The sequence below is a fragment of the Microtus pennsylvanicus genome, chromosome 2 (assembly GCF_037038515.1).
Source record: "Microtus pennsylvanicus isolate mMicPen1 chromosome 2, mMicPen1.hap1, whole genome shotgun sequence".
NCBI classification, from domain to species: domain Eukaryota; kingdom Metazoa; phylum Chordata; class Mammalia; order Rodentia; family Cricetidae; genus Microtus; species Microtus pennsylvanicus.
In genome coordinates this window covers 95,520,620-95,534,395 of record NC_134580.1, presented here as the reverse complement: position 1 = coordinate 95,534,395, position 13,776 = coordinate 95,520,620, and the positions used below count along the sequence as shown (strand labels likewise).

At 44.8% G+C, this 13,776-nt stretch overlaps 1 protein-coding gene across 1 annotated transcript in view; it reads left to right on the top strand.

The window, feature by feature from the left end:
- Nucleotides 1–12,047, top strand: part of Rasgrp1 (RAS guanyl releasing protein 1) — a 65,034-nt gene extending 52,987 nt beyond the window's left edge. Inside the window, exons 11-18 of the mRNA XM_075961764.1 lie at nucleotides 604–708; nucleotides 1,489–1,598; nucleotides 2,231–2,375; nucleotides 3,332–3,368; nucleotides 4,000–4,152; nucleotides 6,892–7,274; nucleotides 9,434–11,687; nucleotides 11,726–12,047. Of these exons, the coding sequence (XP_075817879.1) occupies nucleotides 604–708; nucleotides 1,489–1,598; nucleotides 2,231–2,375; nucleotides 3,332–3,368; nucleotides 4,000–4,152; nucleotides 6,892–7,274; nucleotides 9,434–9,568 (1,068 nt within the window). The 3' untranslated portion in view covers nucleotides 9,569–11,687; nucleotides 11,726–12,047. The remainder of the gene's footprint in view (nucleotides 1–603; nucleotides 709–1,488; nucleotides 1,599–2,230; nucleotides 2,376–3,331; nucleotides 3,369–3,999; nucleotides 4,153–6,891; nucleotides 7,275–9,433; nucleotides 11,688–11,725) is intronic.
- The last annotated feature ends 1,729 nt before the right edge of the window (nucleotides 12,048–13,776 follow it).

Sequence of the window (13,776 nt, the reverse complement as noted above, 5' to 3'; positions counted from 1 at the left end):
CCCCAAGCAAGAAGGACTTGAGGGAAGAGAGTTGCCTACCCACAAGAAATCCATTTTTGTTGTTGTTGTTGTTGTTTGTTTCTGTATTTATTGTTATTAATTGTTGCTAAATCCCATTGCCTCTATAGAATGGTCAGGAGGGTCCACACCCAGGGCACTAGAGGTGTTTCAGAAGAAGCGTCAGCAACTTCTATTTTCAGGGGAATTTTAATTGGGGCCAAGGTTTAAATTACCAACAATAGATTCTCTCTCGGCATGTGCATTTCCTCCTTGTACAGCTTGCTGTCTCGATTAGCTTTTCCTCATCCATCTCTACTAAAATGGGACTGGAGCACAGAGGCAAAGGGCCTGATTCATGTTAACCTTTGTTGATACATCTGACAAAGGAGCCAATGGAGAGGGGCCTGGAAGTCAGGCCCACTGAGGAGAGAAATTGTCTGCAGCTTGGGGTCCCGTAGCCATTCTTTAGAAACCTATTGGCCAATCTAATTCAGACAGATTCCGACTGTGTGCTCTTCTGCCACAGCACACAGTCAGAGATCGCGAAAGGAAGGAGCCCTGTTAACCTGTATCAGTCACAAGGGTTTCCCTATTCCATTTTAGCCACTGACTCCTTCGAAGCCGCCAGTTGTAGTGGACTGGGCCTCTGGAGTATCTCCCAAACCAGACCCAAAGACCATTAGCAAACATGTCCAGAGGATGGTGGATGTAAGTACCCATTTCAGCAGACAAAAATCGCGGTATAGCCTGCTTTAATTTCGGGATGTGGGGAGGAGAAGGGGTCAGAGAGATAGAGACATGGAGGTGAGGATGCTCAAACCCGTTCCCTTGGGAACACAAAGCTGCTCACTCTACACACGGTGGCTGTGGAACGTTTCAGAGGAAATAATGTCAACACACTGGTCTCTAGTGGGCGGGTTTGCCATGCTTAAAGGCCCTTGCAGGGGAACATATGTTACTGGTTAATATGTGGCCAATGTCAGCATATAATAATGCTAAGACGGAGGATGGGAAACTTGGCACCGCTTGGTCTGGCTAACTGCTGAGGAAGGGGATGGACTGCATGCTGTCTTCACGCTCCAGTCACACATGCAGAACAACGAGGAGCACAGGACTCAAGGAGGAGAACACTCCCAATTGGGTTAGCCTGTGAGCTTCCCAGGGAAGGGAAGAGAGACCTGCAGGGAGGACAGAGTGGAGGGAGAACACACATCCTCTACCCCGTGGAGTAGCTGTGTGCAGCAGCCAGAGCGTGACACAGTTGATATTTACAGGTTGAGAGCACCTAGGCACCCTGTAGCGGCTGGGAGAGCAGAGGCCCGGGATGTGCCCTGCCGTGCCAGTGCCACAGTTGAGGGGGCACGGCTCAGCGCTGCTCTTACTTAGGCTGCTGCGGAGCTTTTATATATTTCTGCCCCCTTGTCATTTAGCTACAGGGAGAGGTGATTGGTTTCCTTCAGTAGAGGGAAGAAATCTTTTCTTTTTCAGTCTGTCTTCAAGAACTACGATCTCGACCAGGATGGATACATCTCTCAGGAGGAGTTTGAAAAGATTGCCGCAAGCTTTCCATTTTCCTTCTGCGTGATGGACAAAGACAGGTAAGGGTGGTGCGTGGGACTGTGCAAGCAGTCACTGAGGAACTTGCAAACGCGTGTGCTGCCAGGCTTAGATGGAATATCCTGGAAGCAAATGCCGCCATCAAGTGAAGGCCTCACGCCTGTACCCTGGGCTGCTGCAGCCCATAATATCCATAAGCTTTCTGAATACTCCCAAAGACTCCCAGTGCCACCAGCGTAGGAGAAACACCGGGCCTTCCCTCCTGCTTTGGCGTTACAAACCATGGAAGAACTCATAGTTCTCTCAATATTTCCTGCGTTTTTCTTGTGGCTCTAAAAGCTTTATCCCAGTTCTCCACAGAAAAACAAATGCTTGGCCATGGGTTCTACACATGGCTTCCTGCCTCAAGTCAGACACCGGAGCAGGAGGCCTTTGCTTTCCTATACACACATTACACAGCTTCCCCTTCAGTTCTGAGCGCACGGATCTGTGTGGCCATTTACCACGAGTGATAAGCAGTCAGACTGCCTCACTCCCAGCCCATGCTATCCTGTGCCCTAAGGATGAGGAGAACTCAAGGAAGCAGCCACAGGAAGGACAGAAGGGAAGGTTAGGTCCAAAGGCTGGAAACCTCCCTTCTCATACTCACCGCCTTGCCTGTCATTTGCTGCAGGGAAGGCCTCATCAGCAGGGATGAGATCACAGCCTACTTCATGAGGGCCAGCTCCATCTATTCCAAGCTGGGCCTGGGCTTTCCTCACAACTTTCAAGAGACCACCTACCTGAAGCCTACTTTCTGTGACAACTGTGCTGGCTTTGTAAGTCACTTTTAGAGTGTCAGAGCTAAACGTGGTGTGTGTGTGTGTGTGTCGGGCAGTGTATGCAGAATAGTTTAAACGAGTAAGACGCGCACAGTATCAAAATCCTTACATAATCACTCCGGCTCAGAACCCAAAAGAACACCTAGAAAACACAATCCTCTATGGACTTAGCCTGCATCTAATTTCTTCCTGCTTCTTTTTTAATTCCCTGGTGCAATAAAGTTCTGGAATAAATGGTACAGAAATGTGGAGTTTGGATATGCCTCTTAGAAGTGTTCCATGCTGTTTCAGATCTTAGAAGATAAGCACTCCCTTCCCCTTTGAAAAGAAACAACTTACCTGCGTTCCAGTGGGCACTCCACACCCCACAGGGTGACCCTGGCTAACCTCAGGGTGTCACAGAACAGACACTAGAAAGATATGGCAGTGGAAGAGAGACTTATTGAGAAGAGTGAAGGTTGGTAGGACAGGGAGAAGGATAAAGGAGGGTGGGACAGAGGGATGAGTGTGACCACAATGTATTACATGGGAGAAATTATCCCAAAGCGATCTTATCTCAGAGGTTACCTGAGTGCTGTCTGCCCTCTGTCTCAACCCAACTAGGAGTTTCCGGCAAACCCAAGTTTCTGACACAGGATGACATACTCAGTCCTCAGGAGCCTGTTGGCCTGGATTCATCCACATCTGGCCTGCAGAGCACTGGGGTGTACAGAGCTCTTGTATAGGTAGCAGTCATCTCCGGCCAGTGGCTTCTTGTCCAAGAACCAGGACATGAGACAGCTGCCAGAGTCTCCCAATTGACAATCAGTAGAATGAAGATAGAGAATGAATGGTACCAGGGTCTACCCACTGACAGACAGTAGAAGGAAGATAGACAGGGAATGAATGCCAAGGCACAGCCTCACACCAGACAGATGAATGACTTGAGCCATATTGTCTTCTTTACCTTGTAGCTCTGGGGAGTGATCAAGCAAGGATTTCGCTGTAAAGGTAAGTCCCAGTTTGGGGAAATAGAATCACTTCCCTTGTCCAACAAATTCCCCTTGGTAACATTTCTTCTGCATAGTAGTTATCCATTTAGTCCAAACATTCTTGGCTACATTCAGAGCCTCGTGTCCAAACAAGAGAATCCTAAGAGGAATTGTTGCCAGCCAAGAGAGGGATGCCCATAAGACCAGTCAGGTAGTTTTGCTCTACAAGACTCTCTCTCTGCCTCAGTTGCTCTGGAAATACAGATGGCCATGCTCCTTGTAGAAGCCTGGAAAGATAGATCTTGCTCAAGGAAAGGGAATCACCCTGGGTAAGGTTACTACAGGACCAGTCAGTGTTTCTTTTTTCAGCAAACACCTCAGGACCTAATTTTCCAGGTCAGCATCTCTTTTCTTGATGAGATGCTGCTTAGTTCTGAGACTCATTGGTGACAAGCCCTGGGGTTTGCCAAGGAGGTTAAGAATCAGGAGGTGATCTTCCCTAGATCCCTTAGGAACGTCAGGTGTCCTAGCTCCAGAGGCTAGACCAGCTGAGTTTGGCAAGAAAGCAGTGCGTGAATTTGGTTGTGAGAGAGATGCTAGGAAAAGTGAGCGGAGGACTTGTGAGCTGAGTGGGAGTGTCTTGTCCACAGACTGCGGGATGAACTGCCACAAACAGTGCAAAGACCTGGTAGTGTTCGAATGCAAGAAGAGAATCAAGAGCCCAGCAGTATCCACGGAGAACATCAGCTCCGTGGTGCCCATGTCCAACCTCTGCCCACTGGGAACCAAAGATCTGCTCCATGGTAAGCCGAAACCAGGGACGTTTGCCATGGGTATGTACGGGTAAGAAAGATCACCTCGATTGCTGTGCCATGGCTGATTCGTCATGGATTTTTAACTCACTGGATGCTGTAACAGAGTGGAAGTTAGACAAAGAAGTCATCAGGTGCTACTGGGCACCGACACCAAGGGCAGGTATGGACTTCCTGCCATGATAGCATCCCATGTTAATTCTCTTCCTCTATCCTTAAACCCCAACCAGAGGCAGAGAGAATGAACGTATAGCATGCATAGCGTGCCGTGTGAAAGTAACATACTATGTAAAAGGGACAGCTGTGTTCAGAAACAAAGACTACTATCTCCATAGCTCAGAAACGTCCTGAGAACACACTATCAGCAGAAGCTGAAACAGCACTAGTAGACGCTGAAAACGTGGTGTTCTTGACCCTGTTTCCAGGAGGCAGACGCAGCTGAGAATTTGGTTTCTGCAGTTTAACAGAGACCGCTATGCAAGAAAAGTGACCAAAACTAGACTCATTGCTAAGAACCCAGAAAGGAGCCTCAGAAAAGCATGTGACTGGCCCTTAGGGCTGGCGGCAGGAAGTAGGCTTATGCATGGGTTCAATACGCATCATCCCTAAGAGGAACCTCGCCCATTAAATTAACACCCTGTCCGAGATTGAGAACCTTGAGAGATCAGGTGAAGAAAAACAATTAAAATTCTAAAATCAGAAAAGTAAATACAAAAAAAAGGGGGGGGGGGAGGAACTCTAGAGATATGCTTGGAGAGGAACCAAATCATCCGAGAGGAATCTGGAGCTAAGCCAGAATTGTCACCACTAACCCTGCATATGGTAAAATGCAAGCAAAGAGTGGTTAGGAAACTACCTGAAGCAAGTACATCAGAGACTCCCTAGGTCTGGAGGGCACAGGAGCAGAGAAGATGTGTCTAGTAGGGATTTGAAAGATACCCACTGAACTGGTCATCAGGAAGCAGCCCTGTGAGCCAGCCTAGGTCCTGTGGTAACTCAGTATATTTGAGTCAAATTTGCTGAAGGTCCTGCATTGTACAGGATGGATGTTGTCATGTGAAAGAGAAAGGGTAAAGAATATGGGGAGTGGATAAGAAGTGATAGACGACATCTATGCCTTCTTCTAGTCTCCAGGCATAAGGCAGGCACAAAAGAATCCCTTTTTAAATTTAGCAATAAGAAAAATGTATCCTTTTAATACACATGTATCACCAACAAAACAACAAAAAACCTTTCTCATACATAAAATCACTTTATTCCCTACACTCTGGAAAATAGGATATTTTCCAACTCCATTTAATGAAATAAACAGAATCCAAAATGCGTTTATTAATAAATGAGATATAGACCCTAATTACTTTGCAAAGAGTTCAAAATTTGCGCTGAGTCTTTACAAAAGGTAAACTTGGATGACCTCCAGTTTATCTTCCCACATGACTCAAAGAGATCCACTAATCCTCTACTTCTTTGGGAAATTCTCCTTTTAGTTAATATTTCCAGGCTGTGTCTCAGGCAGGGATATTGGCTAAAAGAAAGCCAGATGGCTGGTTTGTCCTTACCCCTGCACAATCAAATAAGGGTAATAAATTTTAGAATACACTCCACAAAACTAATCCTGCCACCTCACCATTAATCTGTACCAATGCACAAGTGAGTTCCACAGGGAGTTCCTACTGTCTTGAGCAGCAGTCCTGTACCTGGATCAAACTCTGAGCCATAGCTCTCACCCTGAGTCCACAGAAAGCATTTATGGAATGGTCATTCCCAGCTGCTCAGCCCCAAAATAATCACACAAAAACTGTATTAACTAAATCACTGCTTGGTCCATTAGCTCTAACTTCTTATCGGCTAACATCTTAATTTAACCCATCTCCACTAATCTGTGTATCATCATGTGGCAGTGGCTTACCGGCAAAGTTTCAGCATGTCTGACTCTGGCTACAGCTCCATGGCATCTCTCTCTCTCTCTCTCTCTCTCTCTCTCTCTCTCTCTCTCTCTCTCTCTCTCTCTCTCTCTCTCTGCCTTCCTTCTCCCAGCATTCGGTCCAGTTTTCCCCGCCTACCTAAGTTCTGCCCTATCAACAGGCCAAGGCAGTTTCTTTATTCATTAACCAATAAAAGCAACACATAGACAGAAGGACCTCCCACACAATGGAACATTCTGTCCATATGTTTATCCCACTATCTTTAGAAGTGCTAGGAAACCTTGCTACATCAAGGCAGGGATTCTAACTCACAGAAACAGTGGCTGTCTGGGTAACTTTTGTGCAAACAGAAAAGATGCTTGAGGAGCTGGAGGTTAAGAGCACTTGTTGCTCTTGCAGAAACCTGAATTCAGCTCCCAGCATCCACACAGTATCTCACAACCACCTCTAACTCCAGTTTTAGGGGATCCAAAACCCTCTTCTGACCTCCACAGACACTGCATGCATGTGGTGTACATATATACATACACACATACATGATACAGGCAGAACATCATACACACACACACACACACACACACACACAATCTCTTAAAAAAGTAAAAAAGGAAAGATGTTCTTTCCTTGGTGTAGATGAATCCTGACACAAAAATCTCTGGTTTTCGGCTCCTATTGTGCCTGACATTGCACATCTGAAAACAGAGGGTGCTTGGAAGCGGACTCCTGAAATAAGAAATGTCTGTTTGAGACAGATGTTGAGAACTGAACTGTAACTGAGCGCACTAACAAACATATCTCCCCACAGCACCGGAGGAAGGAGCATTTATATTCCAGAATGGGGAGGCTGTGGACCACAGCGAAGACAGCAAGGACCGGACCATCATGCTCCTGGGGGTGTCCTCCCAGAAGATCTCAGTGCGGCTGAAGAGGACTGTTGCCCACAAGACCACCCAGACGGACCCGTCTGCTTGGGTCGGCAGCGAGATGCCGGCTGGCCACTTGGTGCTGTCCTCCCCACGGAAGCCAGCCCAGGATGGTCTGTATGTGCTTCCCAGCCCCACATCCCCATGTCCCAGCCCAGTGCTGCTCCGGAAGCGGGCGTTCGTCAAGTGGGAGAACAAAGAATCGCTTATAAAACCCAAACAAGAGCTTCACCTCAGACTCAGGACCTACCAAGAACTGGAACAGGTGCCTCTCTTCTTGCCACCCTCCTCCCTGAATTAGCTCTCCTGCTGAAATAAAGTCCAGTAGGGAAAGCAGAGGAATGACGATTCAAACTTTGGTTACTAGCAGGTTAAGTAAGCAGACAAGAGAAAGGAAGAAAGTTGTCAAATGTGGGTAATCTAAGTCATTTCATTGTCAAGGAAGAAAGGAGACATTAACGGTGTTTAATTTTACTAAGGAATGTTTTCTTGCCCGTTTCCCTCAGACATCATGATTTGTATCATGTTTGGAGACCTGTCAGTACATAAACCACCATCCACCTAGCTTAACGGGCTTCTCTGAACAGTATGTCCGGTGAAGCCACCTGCAAGGTGCTGGGACACTCATCATTGTTCCCAGCAAGGTTCCTTCCCTGCCATGCAGGCAGGAGAGTCTGAGAGCTATGTGCTAGGCAATGTCTGTGACTTAATTTGGTGACTGGAATGAAGAACATGGTAGCAGGAGGAGCACAGGACAAAAGAGCAACAGATTTTCTGGAAGAAAGCATGTCCTTTACTCCAAGTACCTTTAAAATGCGCATTAGTGAACAAGTCAACTTGAGTTACCGTAGGAAGAGAAACTACCAAATGTCACCTTTTAGAACAATAAAAGAAATCTTGAAAGGAGAATGTGATATAAGTAGAGAACTTGGTCTGAGACACCAAGACATTTCTTTTTTTGTATTCCTTTTGTTTGATGCTGTTTGGTTTTGGTTTTTCAAGACAGAGTTTCCCTGTGTAGCCCTGGCTGTCCTGGAACTCACTGTGTAGACCAGGTTGGCCTCAAACTCAGAGATCTGCCTGCTTCTGCCTCCTAAGTATGGGGATCTAATCCCAGACATTCCTTATGCCAATTATTAAACACTACAACCTGGTTGGTCTTTCTGTAAAATGCAGGGCTGGGAGTCCATGCCGAGGTTTCAAACCTTACATGCTTATGAAAGGCAGAACTACAGCTGTGGAAATGCCATGAGGCACAGGTGACATCACCAGGGTCACGAACACTGATGATGTATTAGCTGCTTCTCTTTTCTTTTACCTGCATCACAGGGACCTGAGGACCAGAGTTCCCCACAAGCATTTCAGAGGCACAATCCTGTGCTCTGCTGGCCTGTTAGGGACCTGCCATGACTGCTCTTTAGGCCAACAGTCCTCAACACAAGGAAGGTGTCCAGCTAAACTAGGATTTAAAATAGCATGCAGTAAGGGCAGCTGATTACAGCTGTATATTTAATACACATTAAAGTAATGTATGTTATTTTGGTTCATGCCATAACTGAATCAGCATGGAACCAAATAAAAAAGGAATCGAAGACATTTGGGTCAGATACGCCTGGGCTCTAGGAGTGTGTGTGAGCACTTTCTGCCCCTATAAAGTTTACAGCTAGCACCTCTTTCCAGGGTGTGCATGAGGATTAAGCTACCCTATTATCGCACAGCAGTGTTGGGCTCACAGCAAGTGCTCAATCACACAGAAGCTGGTAGACAGCACTCTGGGTGATTCCATCTGAGAACCCAGAGGGGGCCCAGTTAACCAGACAGTGTACCTGTACTTTCTGATGCCCATGCAAGTCAGTCTGACATAAGAACACTTGCCTCAAAACCAGAAGCCTGGAGATGAACCCATGGCTGTACAGTTAAATTAATACCAACAAAACACTAAATCCCAGTGTGGGGGTGAGACAAAAGTCTTCCATCAAAAAGGCGAATTAGTTATCAGCAATGGGAATTGCGAACTTAGGTTAAATTAACAACAACATCTCATTTCGCGGAGTTTTGAAGCACTGCTTGGCTTGCATAGCTGAGAGCAGATCAGACCAGACTACTGTCTGCCAAGTGACGATGCCTGCTACACACTATCCAAGGGTTGTGTCTTCCTCCACCCACTTCCCAAGAATGGATTATTCTGTCTGCTAGCCACTCACATCTGTGATGTGATAACAAAGAGTAATTGCTATTTGCACATGTCCGTGATAGCTAGTGTGTTATTTTATACTCACAGCTAAATAACCACTTTGAAAATAGTTTCTAATTCTTAACCACGGTGAATAGGAAATGCCAATCAAATATAATACTCTTGCTACTGTAAGTGATTTCCCACTCGCCGCCTCTCTAGTGATATGCCTTATTCTCATTTCCCTTTAGGAGATAAATACCCTGAAAGCCGATAATGATGCCCTGAAGATCCAACTCAAGTACGCACAGAAGAAGATAGAGTCCCTTCAACTTGCGAAAAGCAATCATGTCTTAGCACAGTTGGACCGGGGTAATGGCTCCTAATCCAGAAATCAAGGAACAGAATCTGTAGACGAGTATCCTGGGATCTCACTTCAAAAACTGATCGCAGAGGCAGAGGTTCGGGCAACTTCAGATTAACAGTCTTGAAAAGGGGCAAGCCAACCACTGTTGCCGGTGTCATTGTTTTTCTACCTAACATACTCTTAATGTGAGTCACTGGTTTTCAGTCAGCTGACTCAATGGGAAGAAAAGCTCAAGTATGTTAAGCTTTGAGCATTCATATTCAAATCTCGTTCTTTCTTTACTGGAACCAACACCAAATGCGTGCTAAAAAAAGACCATAGTTTCCTGACAGTGTCTCGGGCAGCCTGCTTTACTGATCCGTAGATAAAAAGTCCCTGGAGGATCAACTTGTTGCCTTCCCCAAGGCTTCTGCAAACTGAAAATTTTACTTTAACCCAAAAGCCTGCACTTCATGGAAATACCCTAAAAGTGGTGACTTGGACATGCTTGCATGGTTTGTGAGACCGATTCCCTACTTCACTACCTCAGATCTGACCGAGCGCCTCCTCCCTTCCCTGTCCTTCCTCACCACCCCCTCCCTTGTTTGTAGGCACATCAGTCTACCTACCTAGAAGGGAACTGCTAGAGATGGAGCCCAGTTTTAAATCCAGGACTTTTTAATTGAACTAGACATTACCCAATTGCAGGCCAACTCATAGCTCTAGGTCTTAGGCATCATGAAATACAAACTAAAACTCACTATCCACAAACAGCAATCACTATTTCATACACAGCTAATTAGCTAAGACAAACGACATAAAAATGTTTGTTCAGATATTCTCTAGTGGGTACAACTAAGAATCCGTGACTTTTTAAAAGGAATGGTCTGGACAGTGTTTAATTCTTCATGGTCGAATTCTCTCTCTCTCTCTCTCTCTCTCTCTCTCTCTCTCTCTCTCTCTCTCTCTCTAAACTATCTTAAGGTTTTCTTTTTAACTGAATTTGTGCTTAACCTGTCTTACTTCTACTATCTAGAAATAAGCTAATGGACATGACGCTCTAACAGCTGACAGCATGTACATATGTATAGAATATGTAGATACACTATCAGGCATGCATGTAGCTTGGACTTTCTCCTTTAGAGAATGCAGATGTGAATCAGACACCCTTTAGGAATTGACACAAATTCACACAGATAGTTCTCTTTGTTATAACACAAACTGCTAACAATGTGAATTGTATTCTTCTGCAAAACCACGAGTACCAGTCTCTGTGTATTCTATCACGAAAGGGTAAAAGTCAGCAGTTTTGACTTGTTGCCTGGGAAGCTATTCACAGAGTCTCCTGTCAGCTTCTTTTCACCTTTCAAAAGCATTTCATCTGAGTGTGTCCTTTGGGGGAGACTTTGCTTCCGTGCTTAGACGGTCTGGCACCATGCTAACTTGTAATCCATACACAAGACGAACAGCTTCTTAGAGTACCATCTAACAAAATAAGTTCCAAACCTACAGCCAACAGCACCGTGTCTCCAGAGGAATGCGAACCAGATGTGGTGCTGCCCCCTAAAGTACTCGGATCACTTAAGTTTGTTTGGTGAAAGACCAATGCCCATTTGTGTACCTTTGTGGAGTTTAGTGACCTGGCTTGTGGTTAAAGTTTCACTAGAACCGCTTTACGCACAATTTCATCCTTATTCTATATAGAAACTTGGAAATACACAAAGCATAGCTACCGCTAGCAGGTGTAATATGGAACAATTATTTGGAACAATTATGAGTAACGACAGATCTCAACATTTATATTGTGCACTATGAAAACTTTCCTCTGCTATTCACAGAGAAAATTTTTTTAGACACTGTATTTTTCTTATTCCTCATCCCCCAAAAGATCTCCCAGGGAGTTTTTAATGTAAATAACCTGTAACATAGGAATTCAGAGGGCCTCAGTCATGGCTAGGTGGTCCTAGCATGAACTGACAGAAAAGACAGGAGGAGGCAGTACGTCCATCACAGATTCTTACAGTCCAGCACAGATAAAAAATGCTTGCTTGGAGTCTACATTGGTACTGCTCCTATAGAGCTGTGGGACTGGAGTCTGCACTGGTAATGCTCCTGCAGAGCTGTAGGACTGGAGTCTGCACTGGTACTGCTCCTGCAGAGCCGCAGGACTGGAGTCTGCATGGTACTGCTCCTGCAGATCTGTAGGAGCAGGTGGGATCTCCTGATCCAACTGGGAACAAAGTTCAGCTTATCACACAAAGTTTTGTTTACCATACTGCTTGAAATGTTCGGGCAGACACGTGTCTGCCAAAACAAGGACCAATCTTGTCAGTAATAGTGACGACACTTCTCATCTTCTCTGTTGACTGACTCACCTCCTTACTGATCACAATTCTGTCTAAAGATGTATAATGTAAAAGCCGCAAGAAAACAATGTACAGACTGTAAAATTTTTGATACCTATTGTACGTTTTCTGTGTCTAATATTTATATGATAAAAGACATTTGGATCCCTGTAACTCAAAGCTCTTGGTTTCTTAACATCGTGCATTTCATTTGAAGTTTTACTGTAATTCAGAGCAAAACCACTCCATTCTACTACAAAGATTTCTGGGGGAAGGGGACTTAATATTTCATATGAAATAATGAAATCACTTTGAAAAGCTGACCCTGAAGGAAAGGTAAAAATTCTTCTTATCCATCCTCATCCTCAATCTGCAGATCTCACTGCAAGCTCTGTCTTCCTCATGTAGTTAATGGACCAAACATCAACTCAGGACATTTTCTGGCTATAAAGCCCTTTGACATTATGTATGCTGTTGGCCACAGTACTGGTTAATGTTTCTGAATTAGATGTTATGGATTTTCTTTTTAATGAGACAAGTTTTTCTAAATCTACAGAGTACAAGGAAACAGCTAAACAGCGGCTTCCCTTTGACATCAGTTCATGGGGTCGGGCAGCATTGAAGTTCTCAGCCCAGAGGAAAGAGCCCAGTTACGAATTTAATTCAGAAGTTGCTAGTAAGATCATGTCCATAGGTGCTCATAAGTGCCACGGCTGGGCAAAGACATGGAAAAAAAAGAGGCAAAAAAGTGTAAAAGTAGAAAAAACATGAAATTAAAAAAAAAACAGAAACAAAGAACAAGTATCCAGAAAGGCGTCAGGTTTTAGGGAGCAGCGAAATGCCATTCGCCATCGGTCTCCACAAAGTCAATTCATTTACGACTATCTCATGTGACCTTCTGGGGTACAAGCCCCAAGTCACCCTACTGCCAGCACAGGGGTCAAATAGCAAACAGTCTACAAAGACCATCATAATAACTCCACCTAAGCTATTAGGCTGCAGACAGCTTCTCCTTGTGCGAAGCTCACAGGCTGGGTACACAGAGCTGGCTCCACTCCCCTGTGATTTCAGAAGTACCCGACTGAAGAAAGACTGCCGACGGTTGCCGGAACAACCCAACAGCACTCACAGAAGGAATGAAAAGGCGTAATAGAAATAAACTAGTGTCTGTCATATTTACATCAACCTTTAGGGTTAAAAGTAAAGAACAGATATGGTGATACAGGCCTGTAATCCCAGCACTCAGGAGGCTGAGGCAGGAGGATGCCAAGTTTGAGAGTTAAGTTTAAGAACAGCCTAGGCTGCACAACAAGAGCCTTTCCCAAATAAATAAATATTAGTTGTGAATCGCCCCTGTCAGCAACTCATGCTCATGATAAAAGGAATGTGAAAACGTTCAACTTTGTCTATTCCACACTATCTTACTCATATATATTTTATAATGTTTTGCTTTTCAGAATTCAGATACTGACATATGTATTTTCTTAGTTATGGAAAGACTTTTGCTTCAATTGCCACAAATGGAAAAAAAAAACATTAACCACAGACACAAAAACTCTTAAGTTTCCAAGTGACAACACGGTTTTTCTGTCCCCCATTCTTCAAAAAGTTGCCTCGAAAGCACATGTCCGTGACTGCGGCACACACAGTATTAACTTTTGCACGTTGAAGATCATTTTAAATTTTATCATGGAGTTTACTATTATGATAAAATAGTACACACTTGCCAATCAAAAGCCAGTTGTGTGTTGTCCCCAGATAACAAGTTGTTTGCTATAGACAATTGTGACCTGGAGCCTGAACTGTCCACCACACTGGATTTAGAAGCCCTAGGAGACACAGCTCTGGGTGGATCTGTACAGCACAAAGTCAAGTTTAACTGGAGAGAAAACCCTACTAGCCA